The 22,130-nt window shown below is 37.8% G+C and overlaps 1 protein-coding gene across 1 annotated transcript in view; it reads left to right on the forward strand.

Moving 5' to 3' along the window:
• IMPG2 (interphotoreceptor matrix proteoglycan 2) overlaps nt 1-22,130 on the forward strand; it is an 85,513-nt gene that overhangs the window by 33,903 nt on the left and 29,480 nt on the right. Inside the window, exons 8-12 of the mRNA XM_047874020.1 lie at nt 1,754-1,915; nt 6,200-6,258; nt 7,633-7,653; nt 15,331-15,575; nt 19,103-19,188. Of these exons, the coding sequence (XP_047729976.1) occupies nt 1,754-1,915; nt 6,200-6,258; nt 7,633-7,653; nt 15,331-15,575; nt 19,103-19,188 (573 nt within the window). The remainder of the gene's footprint in view (nt 1-1,753; nt 1,916-6,199; nt 6,259-7,632; nt 7,654-15,330; nt 15,576-19,102; nt 19,189-22,130) is intronic.

Raw genomic sequence — 22,130 nt, forward strand, 5'->3', positions numbered from 1 at the left:
ATATGATCTATCAAGGATAAAAAATGATACACTGAAGCATAGCCTCTGTAGTGTCTTCCTGACTCTGCCATTGGGTTGCTCTGAGCCCTTAGGCTAGCCATTCTTCCATTCCAGCCCCTCTTCTTGTGTATCAAAATGGAGGAACTTGGATGAGCTCAAGTGTATCTGCCATGTAGCAGTTATTACTATAGCATTCTAGTAGCAATATTTTACTTCACTCATTCTTTTTACATTTATTAATTGGAATTCTTCCATAAGAGACTATGTTGACTCTCATTTATTTATTAAATCATCTATTTCTATCAATATGGACTCATGGATATTTATTTTATTCTTTGGATTATAATCAGTTATTTATTTTGTTCAAATTGTTACAGTATTGGCCACTGGAAGACCTGGATATTACTGTTACAGAATACAAAACGTTCATTGATACTGTTTCAGATTCCACACAGCAACTAATCTTTAAGTAATTACCACTTGTTGAGTTTGGTGTAGTATCTAAAAAGAATCTGTACATAAACATAAGGGAAGGGAAGCAAAAATAATATAAAAACAGGGAGGAGGACAAAACATAAGAGACTCTTAAATATGGAGAACAAATTAGAGCGTTACAGGAGGGGCTGTAGGGGAAGATGGGCTAAATGGGTAAGATGCATTAAGGAATCGACTACTGAAATCATTGTACTATATGCTAACTAACTTGGATGTAAATTAAGAAAATAAAAAAATAAAAAGTATCTGTACAATTTTGAAAAGGCTATTAATATATTTCCCCCTTCCTGGGGCACCTGGATGGTGCAGTTGGTTAAGTGTCTGACTCTTGATTTTGGCTCAGGTCATGATCTCACCATTGGTGAGATTGAGTCCCACATCGGGCTCTGTGCTGACAGCAGTGCCTGCTTGGGATTCTCTTTCTTTCTCCCTCTGTCCCTCCCACCGAGTGTCCCTCTGCACTCTCTCTTGCATGTACATATGAGCTCTCTCTCTCACAAAATAAACATTCAAAATATATATTATATATATCTATATATCTGTGTCTATGTCTATGTGTATCTATATTTCTCCCTTCCTTAATACTTTTCTTCATATACTTCAACTAAAACAACATAGTGCTACTGATTGAATGTAGAAGCAGATATGAGAATCTACTGTCTTCTTATTAAGCCAACCAAATTAAAGAGTATGTAAAAATGTAAACAATGTTACATGTTAATTTTTTATTTTGCAAAATATGTTATTACTTTTTACAATGCAAGGAGTTTATTATTTTTAAATGAATTAACAAATATTTTAAAATTTCTCTTTTAATTTTTTGTTTGGTAAATATCTATAGAGATAGTCCAAAAAAAACCCAAATGTCTTTGTATTTCTTAATGATTTTTAAGAGTTCGAGGGGTCCTGAGACCAAAAAATTTGAGGACAACTCTTCTAGTTTATTTTTAGATGATAATATTAGTATAGTCAACTCTTTTAACTCACAGATGGTCAACTTTGGTGGTTATCTGGAAATTTTTCCGGTCTTTCCCTGAAGCAGTCTTTGTGTGTTCAAAGGAATGTACAAATGCACAGTAATTTTAATATTAGCCTATGTCTTAAAGTCTACCCAGCTAGTTCCAAAGTCAAACACTATATAAAAGGCCATCATTAGCAGTTTCTTTTGGCACAGTGTCTGATATATAGCAATCAGTAGGTATTTGTTGGTTGCATGAGTAAACATTGACATTTTTTTGCCTTTTCTCTAAAAATCCAGATTAGTAATGAAATTGAGAATGTCATGGAAGAAACCACAAAACCAGCAACTGAGCAGATTGCAGAGTTTAGTATCCACCTTTTGGGAGAGCAATATAGGGAAGAACTACAGGATCCCTCCAACTTTCAGCACCAGCACCTTGTAGAAGAGTTTATTTCAGAGGTGGGTGATTTTTTGGTTTTCTTTCTTCCTCCTTTCCTTTCCTTTCCTTTCCTTTCCTTTCCTTTCCTTTCCTTTCCTTTCCTTTCCTGTTTTTCTCTTCCTTCCTTCCTTCCTTCCTTCCTTCCTTCCTTCCTTCCTTTCTCCCTCCCTCCCTCCCTCTCTCCATTCCTCCCTCCCTTCCTCCTTCCCTCCTTCCTTCCTTCCCTTCCCTTCCTTTCATCTTTTTCTTTCTTTCTTTCTTTCTTTCTTTCTTTCTTTCTTTCTTTCTTTCTTTTCCTTCCTTCCTTCCTTCCTTCCTTCCTTCCTTCCTTCCTTCCTTATTTCCTCCCTCCCTCCCTCCCTCTCTCCATCCCTCCCTCCCTTCCTCCATTCCTCCTTCCTTCCTTCTTTCCTCCTTCTTTCCTTCCCTTCCCTTCCTTTCCTTCCTTCCCTTCCCTTCCTTTCATCTTCCTTCCTTCCTTCCTTCCTTCCTTCCTTCCTTCCTTCCTTTCAACAAGAAATTTTGCTGGGATTGTAAATTTCCCATATTCACAAGACTGGTTAAAGGTGGGTTAAGGAATCAAACTCTTCTACTTGGTACAGAGGGCTGTAACTTAGCCACTTCTTCAGAAAATTCTGTAAAAAGATCACAGAAAGATAGATGAGTTATTTAATTGAAGCAAAACCTTTCACACCTTTGCCATCTGCTAACAAATAAATACTATTTCCAAACTTTTGCTGCACAGCCAAAGAAGAGTGTGTTCTGTGGCATGGTTTTAACTTGACAGTATTTGGAGAAATGCGTATCTTTGAGAAACTACGTGTATCGTATTGTTTTTCTTGAAGGAACATTAAATTTAATTTCTTTTAATTTCATATTTAATATTCTTTTTCTAAATTAAAAAATTTGAGGCAGTTAACACATGGGTAGTATACAGTACCTAGTCCAAAAGGACAAAACAGTATCCACTGAAAAGTAAATTTTCCTATCTCTGTTCCTTGGTTGGAAGTATATTTATTTATTTTTTATTTTTTTTAAATGTTTATTTATTTTGGAGAGACAGAGAGAGCATGAGTGGGGGAGAGACAGAGTGAGGGGGGACAGAGGATCCCAAGTGGGCTCCGTGCTGACAGCAGAGAGCCTGATGTGGGGCTTGAACCCACGAACTGTGAGATCATGACCTGTGCTGAAGTTGAACCTTTAACCCACTGAGCCACCCAGGCACCTTGGTTGGAGGTATTTTTAAAAAGGTCTTTAAAGAATCATACATTAGACTATCCTGCAACTTTACTTTCTGTAAGAATTCTATATAGGACTTGAACTCAAGATTTTTTCAGTTAAAAATGATCGATACTTGGCCCCCTTCTTGTGTAGATTTTCTCTTGTGTGGTGAGGCATTCAGTGCCCATCTCCCCTCTCTGTCCATTGACAGGGGACATCATTCCTTCCTGTTTATTTCTTTTCCATTCCCTCTTGATGGGGCTCTCCTTGCCCAAGTTTTCCAATTCCATTACCTTGGACTCATTTCCTTCCCTAGACACTGTGTCTAGATGAGAAAAAGAAATATGCATCTCTCAGCCAAACAGCATCATTGTAGCCATCAGACATGGAGAGTGTAAGCCAGACAATTAATTTTCCTAGCTGTGTGGCCAAGTTGCAAGGCTGGATGGTATGTGGAAGAAATGTCAGTCAGGCTAGTGGCCACCTGGCATCAGATAGTGTCTTGGATCAGCTCTCTGGTTCTCTCTGCTCTTGGAGTAAAGAACCTTAAGAAGCCTGAGTGTTTAGATAAACAATTGCACTGTATGACTGAATATTTATAGGAAGTCTAATAAACATTTTGAAAAACATCTCCAACAGAGACTTTATGAGGTAGATAGCTCTTGGTTTGAGGTGATCTGGGGGGTGATGAATGGTCTAGGCCTACCATGAAATGGTTTCTTCCCTGGCCAATCTGTATAGCCCCATCCCCTTACCTGCAATGAAATGTCTACCAACAGGCACTTCTTTGTGTAAAACAGCAGAGTCAGAGGTTGTGGGTCTGAAAGGTTCTGCCACTGTGTTTACTGCAAATTGAGGGGGCCCCTCTAGCTCTCTCCCTTTAGGACACAGTCACAGGGATTGCTCCTTTAATACTATTTCCTGGGTAATAACACGGGAAGACATACAAGGAAAAAGAAAGCCTGCTTAAAGAGGATTGAGGTTCAGGAGCAATTGCTTTTTTTAAATGAGAAGAGTAAGATAAGCATGGGATGACACCAAGTATGACATCAGAGAGAAAAAGGTCAGCACGATAGGCTTGGGAGCATAGATACCTGAAGAGAGCCACAGCATCAACACAGTGTCCTTGCATTGTGCCTTATGTTCTGCAAGCTGCTTGGTCTGTTGGCTAACAGCAACCATGAGAGTAAACATCTCCATTTTACACATGAGGCTTAGGAGGCTGAGTAAATTGTTAATGGTCATTTCAACTTCTAGGAGTAGAAGAGAAAATCAGGTCTCCTCCTTCCCTTCAAAGTGTTCCTTCCTTTATACCATGTACATTCCCCTTAATTTTAATTCAGCTGAGAAGTTAAAGTGAGCTTCACGGTTTTCCCAGTCCTGGTCCCAATTCTGTAACATCCTTATCATGAAGCAGGGGGAAGAAGAAGAGGAGAAAGCATGAAATTCATTGGGAAGAATACGGGCTTTGGTGTTAGAAAGATTTTGGGTTGAATAAATTCTGATTTAGTCATATAACCAAATGCACGGACTGGGGTAAGTTAGTTGATATTTCCGTTTTCTCATCTATAAAACTGGGAAAATAGGTATCTCTTGGCATTATTGCAAGAAGTGCTTTTGCAAAGCACCAGGCACATAGAAGTCATTCAGTAGGCTGTACCCATTATTAATCTTGATGTTAATAAAGTGCAGTGATTCAACTGGACACCTGTATGGTAGCTAACCAGATGTGATGAATTAGAATACCTGTGTGTGGTTAGACTCAAGAGCTGGCAAAGCCCCAAATGAGATGGGCCAGTGATAATAATAACATACAGTTGTATTGCATTTTTCAGTTAACGGAGTACTTTCAGGTGCATTCATTTTAATCTTATGAAAACTGATATGGTTGGTGGGCAGGGCAGGATTAGTTCTATAAAATAAGGCACTTACTTTGCCAGCAGAAACAATTGAGACTGACTCATTTTCGAGTTCCTATCCTGCGGATTCCATCTCTACTTTTATCCCACAAGAATTATGGCACTTCTGTCTTTCCTCTAAGAGAATAAAACAAGGCAAATTATGATAGCCAAAGAGTTACATGGGTTTGGATTCTTTATCCTTAAGGTGTTAAGGTCTTTGGTGAACCATTTTTTAAAAAAATCCCATTCTCCCAATTTTATCAAGACTTGGCTTTAAAAGCAAATGCCCAGAGAGAGATGTCTCCAGAATCCATTAATAACTTCCCTCCTTTGTTCTGGTGTTGGTTCCATTGTGACTTTTCTGGTGAGAGTGTCACCTTCTGAAATCTGGGTTAAATGCTCGATGTTGTTAAAATACATATTTATGCATGACCTGACTATTTTTAGATTTTTAGTTCAGTTAGCATTCTTTCCAACCCTCTATTCACTAAGCTCATATTGATTTACATGGCTGGATCTTAAATATCTACTTGCTTCCTGTCAATGTGATGCTCATAAGTTGAGCTTTTGACAATTAAGTTACCTGGTCACTGCTTCGTAACCTACATCATGACACCCAATCAATAGGGCCTCTCTTCTGGGGACTGAGCTTCAGCTTGTGGACTATTTTCTAATTTTGATTGTGTTCACAGTTCCCTCGTGTTGTAGGAACAGGAAACAGATGCCTTCAGAAACTTTACACTGAAAGAAAACGAATACTTCACTGTTAGTGTGTATGCTGCACCAGATTTCTAATCCAAACAATTACCTTTAAAAATGCTATTGTAGCTTTTTTGGGGGGAAAACTAATGCTGTTATCTACATTTCATCCCACAAGGGAAAAAGCAGTGTTTTGCCAACAAGAAGTTGGTTTTCACAGTTTGGAAAGAAATTAATATTAAAGCATATCAAAACCTTAATGTGAAAGAAAAATGTGGCAGTGTTGTGTTAAAAACTATTTTCTAACAAGGTTAATTATTATAGTTTTCTTATGTAACATTCTGTCCACTATGTATCTGTATACATGTACAAGCTTCCACCACTTATAAACAGTGCACTTTATAGTCAGCTCTTAAAGCAGTATTTTATATGTACCTTTTCACATTTCTACATAGCTAAAAATTTTATTTTTATTTTTAACAGGTTGAAAATGCATTTACTGGGTTACCAGGCTATAAGGACATCCGTGTACTTGACTTTAGGTAAGCAGACTCTAAAAATGTACATGTTCAGTAGCACTCTTTATTTCAATGTAATACCTTTTTAGCTCTTTCTCTTATCCCCCATGCTAGACTCAGTATTCTTAGGGTTTGGGGCATTTGGAGGATAGTTGTGGCCCAGCTCTTGGATGTAGGGGAGCATGAGTAGGGGTACTGTGTAACCTCACAGCATAATTAATAGTGCCAACATTTTAAACTTGGCACCCTCTCTTGTCACAACTTCTGTGTTTACTAGCAATAACAGCAAGCATGTACGTGGCATTTACAGTGTGCCAGGCTTCATATCTATGTTAACTCATTTATTCCCAATAGCCATGCTATGAGATAGTTATTATTACTCTTCATTGTTTCTAATAAGCACTCCAGAGCACAGGAAATTTCAGTAATTTACCCAAAGATACTCAGGTAGTTGTCTGTGCAAGGGAGAGGGCCATGACCAGTCTCCCCAGTTTAGCCTTCTCACTTTTCACAGAATACTTCCTCCAGTTGTGACCAAAGCCTCTGTGAGAACCTAAGGATGTGAGGCCTTTGAAGACCCCTCTCATGTGACCTAAAAGGCAACATGACCTTGCAGCCAACTTCCCTGGGTTCAAATCCTGCTTTTGGCACTCCTGGCCAGATGATTTTAGATAAATTACCAAGTTTTAATGTCATATTTGTATAAAAAAGATAATTTACTATTAATTCTGCTTTATTAAAAAAACTTTAGAAATACTTTGGGTAAATTATGTAGCTTCTTTGTTCCTCAGTTTCTTTACCTGTAAAATGGGGATTCTAATGGCTCTTAATAATCTTAATGAGGATTAAATGAATTCATTTTTGTAAAACACTTAGCACAGTTTTCTGCCACATGGGAAGTTCTGTTAAGTGTCTGTTACATAAAATTAATGAATTTTAAAGGCTATGCAATATCCTGTAGTTTAGTCAGTCCTGACCTTTCCCAATCCCTTAAACCCTTTTCTGTATAACACCTTATTTACTTTTCATTGATTTTAAACTACAAAACTCATTATCTACCAAAAAAAAGTTTCCTAATTTTGTTAATGCCAACAACTGGAGTCCTCTGCTGATCTACTAAAAAAAAAATGCTTATTTAGAGAGAGAAAACCTTATAAGAGTGGTTTAAAAAGTAAGTTTAAAGACAGTAAATATTATTATTTTTAAAATAGAATCTTCTCTCTGCCTTTGTTCACTTCCTTCAATCTACAGACATTTGTCAGCATCTGATACTATATAAGCATTTTGATTTAAGGAAACATTTTAGAGGAAATATATTAAGAACTTGCACTTTGATGAATGATGTGACAATTATAACTGTCTCAAACTCTACTTAACACTTTGAATTTTTATTTTCAGGTCACCCAAGGAAAATGGCAGGTAGAGTACTTTTTGGCACTTTTTATACTGTTAACTGGTTGAAAGGCAGTTTAGAAAATATGGTATGTTGTATTTTCAGTGTGGAATAACTTCCAATATTAGTGTCCAATATTCCAATATTAGTGTCAGTATCAGTTTCCATCTCCTTACAGATCAGAGGTTGGCAAACTTTTTCACTTAAGGGTCGGGTAGTAAATATTTTAAGCTTTTCAGGCTATATGTTCTCTGTTGCAACTGCTTAACTCAGCCATCAGATGAATGTAGATATCGATAATACACTGACAATGAATGAGTGTGCCTATATTCCAGTAAAACTTAGTTTATGGAAACTGAAATCTGAAGTTCACATGATTTTCACATGTCACAAAATATTCTTGCTTTGATTATTTTAAACTATTTAAAAAAGAAAATTCATTAACTCATGGACACTGGGCTGGATTTAGCTCGCAGGATATAGTTTATATAACCCTCCATACACTGTTGACTATCAAGTGCTTTAAATGTTGAGCTATACTTAATTAAAATAGGAATAAAAACTGCCATTAATGTAAGCACTTTCAAGTTTACTGTCATTCAGTAACATAATCAAGTGTCACTTTAAGTGGCAAATGAATGGGAGAAAGATCATCTCTACAATAGTTCATTTGCAAAACAAAATCCACTCTAGAATTTCTTAGAAAAAGCATAATATAAAAACATAGTCAATACTCTTTGTGGTAGTTGCTTGTCATTTTTTTTGCCTTTGGGCTCAAATTTATTTAAAACTCATTTTCTCAGGGTGCCTGGGTGGCTCAGTCGGTTGAGTGGCTAACTTTGGCTCAGGTCATGGTTTCACAGTTCATAAGTTCAAGCCCTGCATCTGGCTCTCTGCTTTCAGTGCAGAGCCCACTTTGGATCCTCTGTCCCTCTTTCTCTCTGCATCTCCCCTGTTCCTGCCTTCTCTATCAAAAATAAATAAACATTTAGAAAACTAATTTTCTCTTGCAATATTGATAAGTATAATAGAAAATTTATGAAGCAAATTTATAGGTTAATTATGGACATGTTTAGACATACAGTAATACTCCTTCATTGTAATATTTAATATTTGAAAAGAGCATTCTGACTTCCTCATTTAGAATTATTGTGTTATATGTATGTTTTGTGCTTGCAGTGATGTCTTGGGTCCTTTGTAGTCTTTGCTGCTTTCCACTCACAGAGTCCCCCTTAGGATTTCCTGCAGGGCTGGTTTAGTGGTCATGAGGTCCTTCAGTTTTGTTTGGGAAGATCTTTATCTCCTTCTATTCTGAATGACAGCCTTGCTGGATAAAGGATTCTTGGCTGCACACTTTTCCTATTCAGCACATTGAATATTTCCTGCCATTGTCTTCTGGCCTGCCAAGTTTCAATGGACAGTTCTGCTACTAAACTTATGTGTCTACCCTTAAAGGTTAAGGACCTTTAGTCCCTAGATGCTTTCAGAATTCTCTCTTTATCTATGTATTTTGCCAGTTTCACTATGATATGTTATGGTGTTGACCTGTTGTTGATTTTGAAGGGGGTTCTTTGTGCCTCCTGGACTTGGATGTCTGTTTCCTTCCCCAGATTAGGCAAGTCCTCATATATAATTTGTTCAAATAAACCTTCTGCCCCTTTCTCTCTCTCTTCTTCTTCTGGAACTCCTATGAAATGTATATTATTTTGTTTCATTGAATCACTTAGGTCTCTAATTCTCCCCTCATGGTCTAGTAATTTCCTGTCCCTCTGTTTTCAGCTTCATCATTTTCCAAAATTTTATCTTGTTTCACCTATTCTCTTCTCTGCTTCTTCCATCCTTGCTGTCACTGCATCTAGTTTATTTTCTATCTCAATCGCAGCATTTTTTAATTCATTGTGGCTATTTTTTAGGTCTTTGATCTCTGCAGCAATGGATTCTCTGTTGTCTTCTATGTGTTTTTTTTTTTCAAACCCAGCTACTATCCTATGACTGTTATTCTAAATTCTTATTCAGATATGTTGTTTATATCTGTTTTGAGCGATTCTCTGGCTGTCATTTCTTCCTGGAATTTTTTTTTTTTTTGAGAATTCTTCCATTTCCTCATTTTGGCTAGGTGTCTGTCTTTTACGTGTTTTAATAGCTTGTTATGTGTCCTATACCTGTGAATACTAGTATATTAAAAAGCGTTATACACTGTCCAGGGCCTGGTACTTTAGGCAGTGTTTTTGGAGTGTGTTGCATGCACTCTGTTGTTGAGTCTTTGGCTCTCTATCCCACTGCACGTAGTGGTGGATTGTTGATTTGTTTGTTGAAATAACCCTGGAAAAAGTGAAAAAGGTGTGTGTGTGTGTGGGGGGGAACCTTATCCCATATGAAGTAATCCTGGAAAAAAGGAAAAATGTGTGGGGGGAAATTTATCTCATACAAAGAAAGAGATGAAAGGGGTGAAAAAAAAAATACCAGGCAGAGAATCAAAGAAACTATAAGGCTTAATTCAGAGAGAGAGAGACAGAGAGACAGAGAGAGAGAGGAAAATAAAGAAGAAGGAGATACAGAAAAGGTATAAAAAGAATAGAGTAAAAATGCCTGATTAAACAGACAACCAGAACAGAAAAGGAAAGAAAGAAAGAAAAGATATATATATATATATATATAGAGAGAGAGAGAGAGAGAGAGATGAATTGACCAAAAATCCAATCAGAAACGATGAGCTTGATTCCAAAGGGAAGAAAAAAAAAGAGGGTAGAAGGGGGAAAAGGGGGGAAAGAGAAGGAAAGAAAAGAGAAAAAGAAAAAAAAAAAACATTAAAAAAAAAAAACCCAGCCTAACAGACAAAAACACTACACTTGTCTGTTGGTGCCTGAGACCAGTGACTGTGCTGGTCTGGAGGAGATGCCTGCTGGTTCACTCAGTGTCAATTCTGCTCCTTTAGATATGTAGTCACCAGGCACAGAAGGGCGGGATTTGGTGTAAGTGTGTTTTGCCTCCACTGGGGGCGCTGTGCTGTTCTCTGAAGCCCCATCGTGTAGGTGGGGAGAAAAATGGCAACTCCTCAATCTCTCCTCTTCGCACTGGGTATCTCAAACCATGCTGTTTGTCCTGCTCCACAGTCTTCCACACCTTCTAAGCTCTTGGCTGGGATTCAAAACCCGATGTCTCAAAGGATCCCTCACTGCCTAGACCTGTTTCTGGGGTAGCACCACTCCACCCAGTCCACAAAGGGCCTCTGGCTGGTGCCAGCAGGGTCTTTTGCGGGGCGGGGGGGGGGAGCATTAAACCTTTTTCCCACAGTACTCTAGGGAAGGGACTGTGGTCTGCCAGTGTACCCCTGAGGTCAATTCCATACCCTGGGCCTCTCCCCACCAGGTGCACGCACAGGGCATGGACTCCAGTCTGGAGAAAGTCTGGCACCCCTGAAAACCCCGGTCTTCAAATACTAAGGCTGTTTGCAAAGTAGAAACTGCAAAGTACAAACTGCTGATTTCTTCTTCCCCAGTCTGTGGTTCAGAGAGGTGTTTCTCTTTTCCAAATATAATACCACACTTTCACAGCCTCTATTTCTCTTCCTTTTGTCTCTCCACGGAAGGGGTCCCCTCCTCTCTGTGCCTATGGGGCCCAGCACTTTATCTCTACCAATTTGTAAACATCCACCTGTGTCTCACCAAGCTGTCTCCGTCCACCTGTGGAGATTTCTCTGTCACTCTGCAGACTGTATTCCTGGGTATTTTAAGTGTTCTGACCTCAATACAGCTGTGTTTGAGGGACAAGGGAAATCCCAGTCCCCCTACTTCTCCACCATCTTAAATCCTCCTGACGTCCTCATTTTCATTTATATTATTTAAGCAAGTGTTTAGTAAGTACCTAGAAATTGGACAATTCCCGTGCCTACAAAAATGATAACTCTTGGTTTATATCCTCTAGGAATACAGAATCAAATGAAAACCACTTTTAGAGATATGTCGAAGTACAGCCTCTTTTTTTTTTCATTTTATTTTCTCAATATCCCTGTGAGATAGTGAAAATGAGAACTATTATTTATTCTCCTTCTGGAGGTGGGGATATTTTGCCCAAGGCAGACAAACTGATTTGCCATAAGTTATATGACTAGGAGGTATCAGATATTTTGACCAAGGTAATCAGAATTTTGATTTCTATACTGTTAGTATGTGTAAACTGTTTTGTGTGTATATATTATAGGTAATGTGTTGATGGCCACTTCTCAACCAGAGGGCTTGATTGTTTGATTGTTGCCCTCTTGGCATGATTAGAATATGAAAACAACCCAAACTCTCATGTTAATCCTATGACCAAAAGAATGGTATCCAGTTACTGAGTGCTATGTCCTCTATAGGGACACAGATAACAATATGAAGCCATTAGATTTTATGATAGAATTGTTAATCTAGGTAGAGTTTCCAAAATTGTTCGGTATTGTCAGATATTAGCCAGTTGATGGAATTTATTCATAACTTTTTGGTATACTTGTGTCCTGACCTGTGTATAAATGAATGTGTGGCACAGAAATAGTCCATTTATATAATATATAACCTCTCTCTCTTATTCCATAAGCATTTATATGCATATGAAATTTTCTATTTGCTTTGTACCTGTCTCAAGGTTCACATATTATTTTAAGTTAGTAGGTTACTCATTTGAAGTGAATCAATAATATATCTGCTTGGTATACTTCAAAATTTCAGCTCCAGGCTTTGTAAGTGTGTTCCTTATTTGTAATAGAAGAAATTTTATAAAAGATGTCTGAGTTTCTCTGAAATATGTTTATTTTGGTGGATGTTAATGAGAGGTAATATTTTTATTTTGTCTCTTTAAAATCTGTGCGTGTTAAACAGCCAATCAGGGCATTTGAGGTAAGAGAGTAAGAAAGAGTAAATTTCACCTCCACATGATTGACGTTTCTGGAGAACCTTTCTCTATATAGCAGCTGTTTCAGTCTAGTTCAGAAGATGAAAGATGATGATACAGTGGTGGCTGATTAACTCAGAGGTGCTGAGTGTGGAGAACCAGCCCTGCTTTCTTCAGTCAGATCATGTTTTGTCTTCCAATGTGCTTGCTGCCTCTTATGTACTTCCTTGGCCTCTGGGCTTTCTTTTATTCTGTCCTTCATCCTAAGATGTCACTTTACTACATTTACCATGCCAGAACTCAGTCTGTTTTGGCTCCTAATGACAGTCTCAGCTCTGAGATAGAAGGTTTCCTGATTCCTTAAGCATTTCTTTGAGTTCTTTTTCTAGTACAAAACCATGGTAAAGAATTGTAGCATATCTCTGAGGCACTTTATCTTCTTTAATGAATTTCTCCTCACTAGCTAACGTAGACTGTATCGGAAGTATTATTTTTAGATATCCAAGGCAAATTTTGGGAGACAAATTATATTTTGTCAATAAAGAGTAAAACCTGTAATCTAATCCAGACTACACAGATTTCTTGATCCAAGAACATTTCTCTTGATCTTCTCCATGTGATATTTAAAAGTCATGCAAGGCACATGGTAGACTCCCAGTGATTCTTCTTGTCTGGTTTTCTGCATAGCATAGGAATGAAATCAGTTTTTTTCCTCCATTTTTTCCCTAATCACTGGTTTCTGTCTTAACATGAAATTGGTTTTGCAGAGACCCCAAGAACCTCACCTTTCTGGAGATGTAGTCATGGTCCATCCCATAGAGTTTGGGAAGAGCATGCAAATCCTCAGGGGTAGGTTGTGGCTGTGAAGTAATGTCTCTAAAATGATTACTCAGAAGACAGAGATGTATGAAGATAATGCATGCTCTTTAATGTGAAAAATGTAGAGGCTAAAATTCTTTGGATCAAGTCAGGAATATAATACTGTTATTTAAGTGGCACAAATTAGTTGTCTTATCTGCCTGCATTAGTGAATAAAATTGACCATTTGTTCTTTCATAATTTTCAAAAGTATTTATTGAACTACTATGAGTCAAGCATTATGCTAGATGCTTGGAACACATACTGTGTGGTGAATTCTGACCAGTAGGTGTCCCTCTTACTATTTTATTCTACCTCAGTGCCATCATTTGGTTATTTTAGTGTATTTTACTGAAATACACTTTACAAAAGAGGGTCAGGAATTACCCATAAATCAACATATTCTGACATGAAAAATTAAGAGACTGAAGGAAGCTCTAGATAACAAGCTGATGTCTTACTACTTTGTAGAGCATCAGGATGTCAAAATCCTCAGTTACCACTTGAAAGCACATTAAACCATCCCATTAGAAGTGATAGCTTATCAGATCTAGGAAGAAAATCTTATGGAAGTTACTCAGAGTAAGATAAAAACATCATTACAAACCTGATTATTTGTATGGCTGGTGAGGGAGGTCACTTTCATCGTGTCCCCTGTAGTCCAGGGTGTGGATCTGCAGGAAGCAGGCCTAGGACAGGTCCAAAACTGCCTGTACTCCCAGGAAGAACAGGTCTCTTAAGACCAATTCGTGCTTACCAAATCATAAGATATGATGCACTCTCTAGGATGCCAATTGATTGATTTAAAGCAAGAGATTTGCCAAGTGACCAGTTGTTGCATTGTCTGGCTCATACATTCTTTACCCATAGGAAAATCTGTAGGGAGTTATAATCAAAGGTCTTTTTGCAAGCTTGAAATAAGAGAAAGGAAGTTGGATGATCTTAATGGCCAGTATCATCAAGCCATGCTAGCTTTTTGTGGCTCTCTCCAATCTAAGGATCTACTTTTACAAGGAAGCCATAATATATTGGTCAGAAGATTTCCACTAAATAGTGAAATAAATTAGTTGACTAATCTCTTTTTCTAGAATCCATGAGACCAGTCTCATTATGTTTATACTTTTTGTTTAGATATGTGTATACCTTTATTAGACTGTAGTTTTCTTTTTATATTCAGACAAGTTTAGATTTCTATTTATTTAGTAGGCACTGGGTGCCCTGAAGGTACCATGCTGAACACTGGGGATAGAAACTCAAAGGCAGACTGAAAGGCAGTCACTTTAAACAAAATCTTTTTACACAACCATAAAGGCTGTAATCAAAGAATATATGATAATTTATAAGTAAGTTCAGAGGAGGGAATGCTTAAATTATTTGTATGCTTTTGTTTGGGAGTCATTTTCCTCCTATTAGAATGTCTGAAGGAGGGAAATTGTTTTCATCTCATGTCTATCTTGAGTGGTTTATCTTCAAGAAGGTAGTGTTCTCCTTTCCTATGGAAGGATCTTGATGTGACTTGATGGGTACTGCTTCTGATGGCCGTATCTCATAGACCGGCTGGAAGCCAGAGTGATGACTAGAGCAAAGCTCCTAATGACTTTTTTGCATAATAGTTTAATAAAAGCTACTGAGAGTGGAGCATAGTAGTTCAGAATGCAGGTGCTGGAGTCAAGCAGATATGTGTTTGAATCTTGACTTACATGTTGCAAAATTTTAGGCAAATCTTCTGACTTCTTTAAAGCTCAGTTTCTTCAATAATAACCTGAAGATAATAAAGACTTTATAGGGTTATTATGAAAATTAAATGAGATAAAGCATGTGAAATACCTGTCACATTGTCTGCAGCGAATGGTGGTGGAATCCATGCCTTATGAGCCCCTCCCCACACCCAGGTGTAATATATGTTCTCCATGGGTTCAAAGCTCCTTTCTTTGTGCTTCCTTAGCAGGGCCTAATCTGTTGTCTCTTTTAATCCATAGTGGTTTAGATGTTCACTATGCAGTGACCTTCAATGGTGAGGCCATCGGCAATACCACCTGGGACCTAATTAGCCTTCATTCCAACAAGGTGGAAAACCATGGTCTTGTGGGACTGGATGATAAGCCCACTGCTGTTTATGCAATTAGTAACTTCAGAGATTATATTGCTGAGACACTGCACCAGAATTTTTTGTTGGGGAATTCCTCTTTGAATCCAGATCCTGACTCCCTCCGGCTTATCAATGGTGAGTTGATATCCATCATAAAGTCCTTGTATAGCTTTCGCTTCTTTTCCAATATACTCTGGTGAAAACTGATTTCCTTAAATATGTGTGGTTCTGAGCATTCTCTAGACTGCATGAGACACAGCTCTTTTGGAGAGACCAGTCAGGAGCTCTTAGGAATACTTGTAGAAAAAAGGCCATAAAGAGAGGAGAAAGTAGAGAAGAGCATGAGATGTAGAAATAGTTTAGGGAAATAGGAGGAAAATATAAGAAAAACAGAAATAGAACCTGTAAGTGTGAATTGAAACAGGTTATAGGGCTGCCCGAGCAACCAACACATTAATTCTCCACAGGCAAATCAACTGGTGTGATGACTTAAAAGCCAGAGAGCAGAAGATACAGAGTAGCTCAGGAAAGTTCAGGGAAGATCTTGGTGAAAGAAGAACTGATACTGGGTGATGGGGAGAATCCCAGAGAATTTAGTACTAAGTTTGGATTTAGATAGCTGGAGAGAGCCAGTTATGATCTGAAATCGATAGGTGGATCTGGGATCACCAGGGCGAGGTTGACTACTTTGGATTTAGAGGCTAAAGAGTGGCCTAGTTAATCTCATACTTAAGTTTGCTAAGAATCTGGTAACTAGTATTGCAACAGTTTAACTCATCAGGGACATGGTGTCCTGTTAAATTACTTGCTACTTCATGTTTCCTTCTTTATGATTTCTTCACTCAAGAGTAGTTAGCTTTTAAAATGTCCATGGAGTATATTTTATTGAAGTGATTGCATAGAAGTACCAGCTGCCAAAGAGGAAAATTCATGGATGATAGGCAATACTAACAATGATACATTTTATACCTTCTTCAATTCCCACGTTTTCTTAGGAGAAAAGATCCTGTATCTTTTCAGGCATTTATCATCTAGGCCTGTGTGTGTGTGTGTGTGTGTGTGTGTGTGTGTGTGTGTGTGTAAATAAACAAACACAAATAGACACAAGACAGAGAAAAGAGAGAAAAAAGGTTAAATAAAATTTTACTATGTATAACTCTTTCTTCCTAAGTAAGGTATTTTTTGAGAGCTGAACTAAAACTTTAAATTGTTTTTCAATTATTTTGTCTGCTAGAATGATGTTTCCTTAATATGACAGTGTGCTAGGTCAGGGTCATAAAGTAGCTTGGGCTTCATATAGGCTATACAGGACTTTAAAGTGGAGAAACTGTCTTTGTAGATGATAGTGACATTAGGCTATCAGTTCTAAAACACTAAGGAACCTTTGCATTTTGGAGCAGTGCAGGTACCCTGGGCTTATTTTCTCATACACTCCTTTTTCATCATTCTATCTTGTTGGAATACCTGACCTAGATAAAATAGTGAAAAGAGAAGAGGCTTGTTATAATCTGAAATTGCTGAATTCCTTTTGGCAAGGCTAGTATAGACTCGTTGAAGACTACCTATGGGGACAGCAAATAGGCAGAAGTTCCCAGGAATCTGGATATTGGGATCAGAAAAAAGATAGCGCTAGGAGGTCATGACCTGAAGGAGATGGGAACCTAAACTGAACAGAAGGTACAAACACCAAGGTTAATAATGAAAGTAGTGGAAGAATGACATGAAGATTAAGGTATACAGCAGGCCAAGTGAGATTGTGTAGGAAACTAAATCCAGCATAGCAAGGTCTTCCTTTTATGTGGAGCTTGGGAGTAGAGATATCTCCTAGAAGATGTCCTAAAAAAGGAGTTCAACAACGGAGAATTTCTAAGCGAATTTAACAAAAGCTTTAGGATATACAGTACAAACTAATTCAGGTGCTTTGATCTTTCATTAGATGAATGTTTCACTTGTATAAAATTTCATACCTAAAATCTATTTCTATTGTCATGCCAACTGAGAGTTCTGAATGGCTGCAGCTTTCTAGGTAACTTGGTCATCATTTTTTAAAGATATATCATCCTTGACCCATAGAAGACAACTGTAAACACAGTTGAAAAGAGTTTTGGGAAATACTTAAACCGAATAGGGTTTTTGGCTTCTGACTGATCCCTTTATGTCAGGCCAGTGGTAACAGGTGAATAAAGAGAGATTCTGCTTCCATTTTTGGTGCATACACCAGATCAAATTGTGGCAATCCTTTTTTTTTCTTTAGCTTTTATAGATTCCCTCTCCCCTTCAGGCAAAATCAATTTCTTCTTTGTATCCCATACATAGTATTACATGCCCTCACTTCAGTGTATAATTTGTGTTTATCTCTCTGACATAGGGGATACTTGCATAGGAGAAACTTGGCTTTATTAATGTTTATAGTCTCAGCTTTATCAAAGTCTGTGTAACTAGAAGGATTCAGTAAACCTTTGTTGAATTAAATTATACAATCTACTGTCTTACCTCTATTGCTCGTTAATATTGGTATAATGATAAACTCTCTGGTGTCCTAGCCCACTTTTCACAGGTCCTTTCTGCCAAAAAGGAAATCATTTTGCATAATTTTCTCCATTCTTAGCATCAACCAAATGAGTTGGAATTTCAGCTTAACTTTTTTATTAAAGTGAAAAAAAATCAATTTAAAAACATCTTCACAGGAATCTTGAAAAGAGTAAACAATGCTTGCAAAAAGAAAAAGAAATTACATAGGAATGTTTTAAATGTAATAATGAGAAGAATATTTTATGTTGGAGTCTTGTAACTCAGATAGATTGTGTTAATATTGATGCAGGCAGGCTTGGTTCGAGGAGACCAGCCAAGAGAGGGTCCTGCAGGACAAGCCAAGAGGGTCCTTGACTATGCACAGGACAGAAATAAAACGCAAGCCTGCAGGAAGTGAGCAGAGTTATTGAAGATATCTATCTATCTATCTATCTATCTATATATATCTTCATATATATCTACATATATGAATGTAGAGAGAGAGAGAGAGAGAGAGAGAGAGGGCATGCAGATATAGATGATGTATCTGGGAGAGGTGGAAAAGGAAAGGAGAGAGTCTTGTCTTTGGGGTCTGGGGTTTTTACTGAGGATTGTGGTCTGGTGTACATGTTGTCCTCTCAGGCATCCAGGAATCATTTAGAACAAGGACAGGTCCAGGTGTTCTTCATAAGTCACATTCCTTGGAGCTAGGGGGTCTTGGCATTGAGATGTCTAGTACTGGTGGTCTGGAACATGCATACGATGACCTTGTCTGGTCATTCTTGTGTGGTCCTTCCTTAGATGTTACCTTTTGTGCTGGAAGCCTCTAAAGAAATCATTAATTCCTTATCCCTCACAGGAGGACATACATTATTTGTTCTATAAGGCATGTGTAAAGTGAGGATGTAGGTTGTAGTAAGAATAGAAGCAGGAAAAAGAGCAAGAAGCAAATTTTTATGGAGTCCTTCAGTTTCCCCTTCTCAATATAAGTAAACCTCTGAATAAAGTAACAGATATTTTCTAAGCAAGTCTGTGTTATCTGCTGTGCCAAGATCTAAACTATAAAATCTAAACTTATTTTTAGTTGTCCCTGAACCTCAAATACAATAGTGTCTCAACTAAAAATGTTTTCTATATTGTTCTTTCTTCAGTGAGAGGGGTTTTACTTCCTGAAACTGAAGACCTAGTTTGGAACACCCAAAGTTCAAGTCTTCAGGCAACCCTACCATCCATTTTGGTAAGTATGTTTCTATGTTTTATGCCTAGAATTAGGTCCTCAAGCTTTCTTCTTTGTACACTCACCTGATTACTTTGGCATCATGAATTTCCTGAGCTGTTCCTGTTTCAAACATTTTCTTAAATCATCCTTGGAACATGATTCACAGTTGTCAGCTCCAGAGTCCCAAGTATTGGTTCAGAAAATTTAAGCCTTCTGCAGTGGTTAAATGAAGTCTACGGTGGTTAATTGCCAAGCTCCACATGTGGTATAAAACTTATTTATGGTTTATACTTGTTTGGTAATAATTAAGCTGTAAGTGCCCACTGAGTTGTTCTCTAAAAGTTACTCAGAAATAGTTTTTATAGCTAAGACTATAAATTGAAGTACATAGGGACAGAGTATAGATTTGTGCTCCAAGGACTGTATTGAAGAAAAATGTTAGACTTTAAGGCATATACAATAGTGTGTGTGTGGAAGAGAAAGAGAAAGAAGAGTGAAAATAACAGCTAGCTGACAAATGACGGGGACTCAACATCAGGCATCCTTTTAACCTGGATTGAAAACATTCCTATTTGCACAGAAAGAGCATGGAATGAACTTTCCTTTTTGTTCTTACCACCCAACTTCCCTAGGTGATCCTCTATTGGCTCCAGATCTTCGCTTGCCACTTCACCTATAGAGAGGCATCTAGTAGAAGAGAAAGTGGCTTCCAGTGTAGTTGAAACAACACCACCACTGACAACTATACAACGACACCACCACCACCACTAGAGACTAGCTGGTTACAATGCATACATGAATCTTTTGTTATCCCATAGACACAGTAGGGGGGCTCCTTCTACATTCCCTACTCCTACTCTCTTGAGCTTTTTTCTGTCTCATATCAGCTTTTTAAAATATTTGTTTCTTGACTTTAATCCTTCAATGAACATTCATAACGTCTCCCCCAAATTCATTTAGCCACTGATATATGCAGCCATTTCTTCTACTCAGCTATTGAGCAACTCAGTTTTGAAATGTGATGTCATTGGAAATAGTCTTTTTACTGAGTTCTATGTTGGAGAAGGAAAGTTAGGGGTTATTGACATTAGAGATTGCATTATTTGGTGTTTATTTATTCATTCACTGACTCATTCATTCCAATATATTTATTTTGTGATTTTCATGTGCCAAGTGCTGGGGAAACTAAGATGAATAAGGGTGTGGGCTTGCCTACAAGAAGTTTTCAGTCTGGTGACAGATGTGTACACAAAGAAGGTGATGCTGTCATAGAAGTCCATTCAGGATGCAGTGGCAGACGATGGTGATTCACTGTGAACATGACATCACTAATCTCCATGCCTTCTAATCATGTTCATCTCAGGCTTCTCTAACCACAGACCTGTGATGATACTGAGAATGATGTTGTAAAGATAGGAGTTTCTATATGAGCCAGACGTTTGCAAACTGGAGACCAGCCAGCTGGATCCAGCTATAAGCATGTGCTTTGGGATCAGTTTTTTTACAAAGCCAATATTTAGCAATTAGGATATTTTTACAGAAAAATGAAGATTTCTAACCTCTTTTGAAAACCAGGGTGATCTGGTATCATTAGGTTCACATTCCCCTGTTGCAGAAAAGTGGCTAGGGTTTGGCTAAAAGGGGCTGCCCTTCGATGATGACAAGCACTGACTAACTGGGCTCAGATGTTTATTAATGATGCCTGTAATGTGGTTCCATTTGCGTCAAAGCCAACCCCTCGGGTTTTTGAATAGTGATAACTGTGGGGCATTAAGTAACAATTTGAGGAGACAGTGGAATGTTAATAGATGATAATAAGGCATGAAAAAAAGGATGATTAATTAGAAGTGTGTGGTTATTGGTTTTCCTCCCTCTTTTTTTGGGCAACTGTTAACAAGATTTTGTTCTTTCATAGAAATGAGATTTAAAATATTTTTTTTTACAGATTTGATTTTTAGAAATTATTTTAGAGGTAGGATGTTGGGATACTGAATTTGACACCTTTTGGCATCCTGACTTGGAAAATCACATGTTGCACAGTATGCTTTCTATAGCACTAGCAAGCTTTTCATTTGGCATACCCAGAAGTGAAACTGGCCGGTATAAGTTAATATACTACATTGAACTAAAAGAAGAATTCTTGAGTTGAATTTGTTACTATGGGAACATCTATTCCTATGAAAATAAATGAAGTGCTATTACTGGCATGTATATGTCATACCTTTCACAATGTATGACAAAGTTTTATTGCCAAGCCATTTTTTAGGGGGTGCTTATTTGGAGTAGATTAGATGGTCATCCTTATTTAAAAAGTCAAATTGTTTCCTTTCACTTTTTATGTGGTCTACTTGAGACTTGACTTTCATCAAAGATATTATGTATTGTTTTACTTTTAATTTTTATGGAATGGAAAGGCATTTTATTTGTATATACTGAAATTGTCTATATTGTTTAGGGATTTCTTTTTCATTGAGGGTTGATCTGCTTTCCTAATGTGTGTCTGGTCACAGGAACTGTCTGATAAAACTCAATTTTTTCAGTATGGGATAAAGGGCTTAAGCCATTTCACTTTTTTTACTTTTAAAAATTTTTATATGTTTATTTATTTTTGAGAAAGAAAGAGTGTGTGTGGGGGGGGGGGTGTTGCAGACAGAGAGGGAGATGCAGAATCCAAAGCAGGCTCCAGGCTCTGAGCTATCAGTACAGAGCCTGATGCGGGGCTCGAACTTGTGAACCACAAGATCATGACCTGAGCCGAGTTGGATGCTTAAGTGTCTGAGCCACCCAGGCGCCCCAGTAGTTGTATTTTTAATTTTTTAGGAACCTCTGTATTATTGTCCATATAGCTATGCCAGTTTATATTCCTACCAATGTGGTAGACATTTGTATGTATCTCTCAGTGAACAGTCTGGAATAGTGGGGAAAGTATGGGGACTGAGAACTCTGGAAACTCAGGAGTG

This window comes from Prionailurus viverrinus, chromosome C2 (genome assembly GCF_022837055.1).
Source record: "Prionailurus viverrinus isolate Anna chromosome C2, UM_Priviv_1.0, whole genome shotgun sequence".
In the NCBI taxonomy this organism is placed as follows: Eukaryota; Metazoa; Chordata; class Mammalia; order Carnivora; family Felidae; genus Prionailurus; species Prionailurus viverrinus.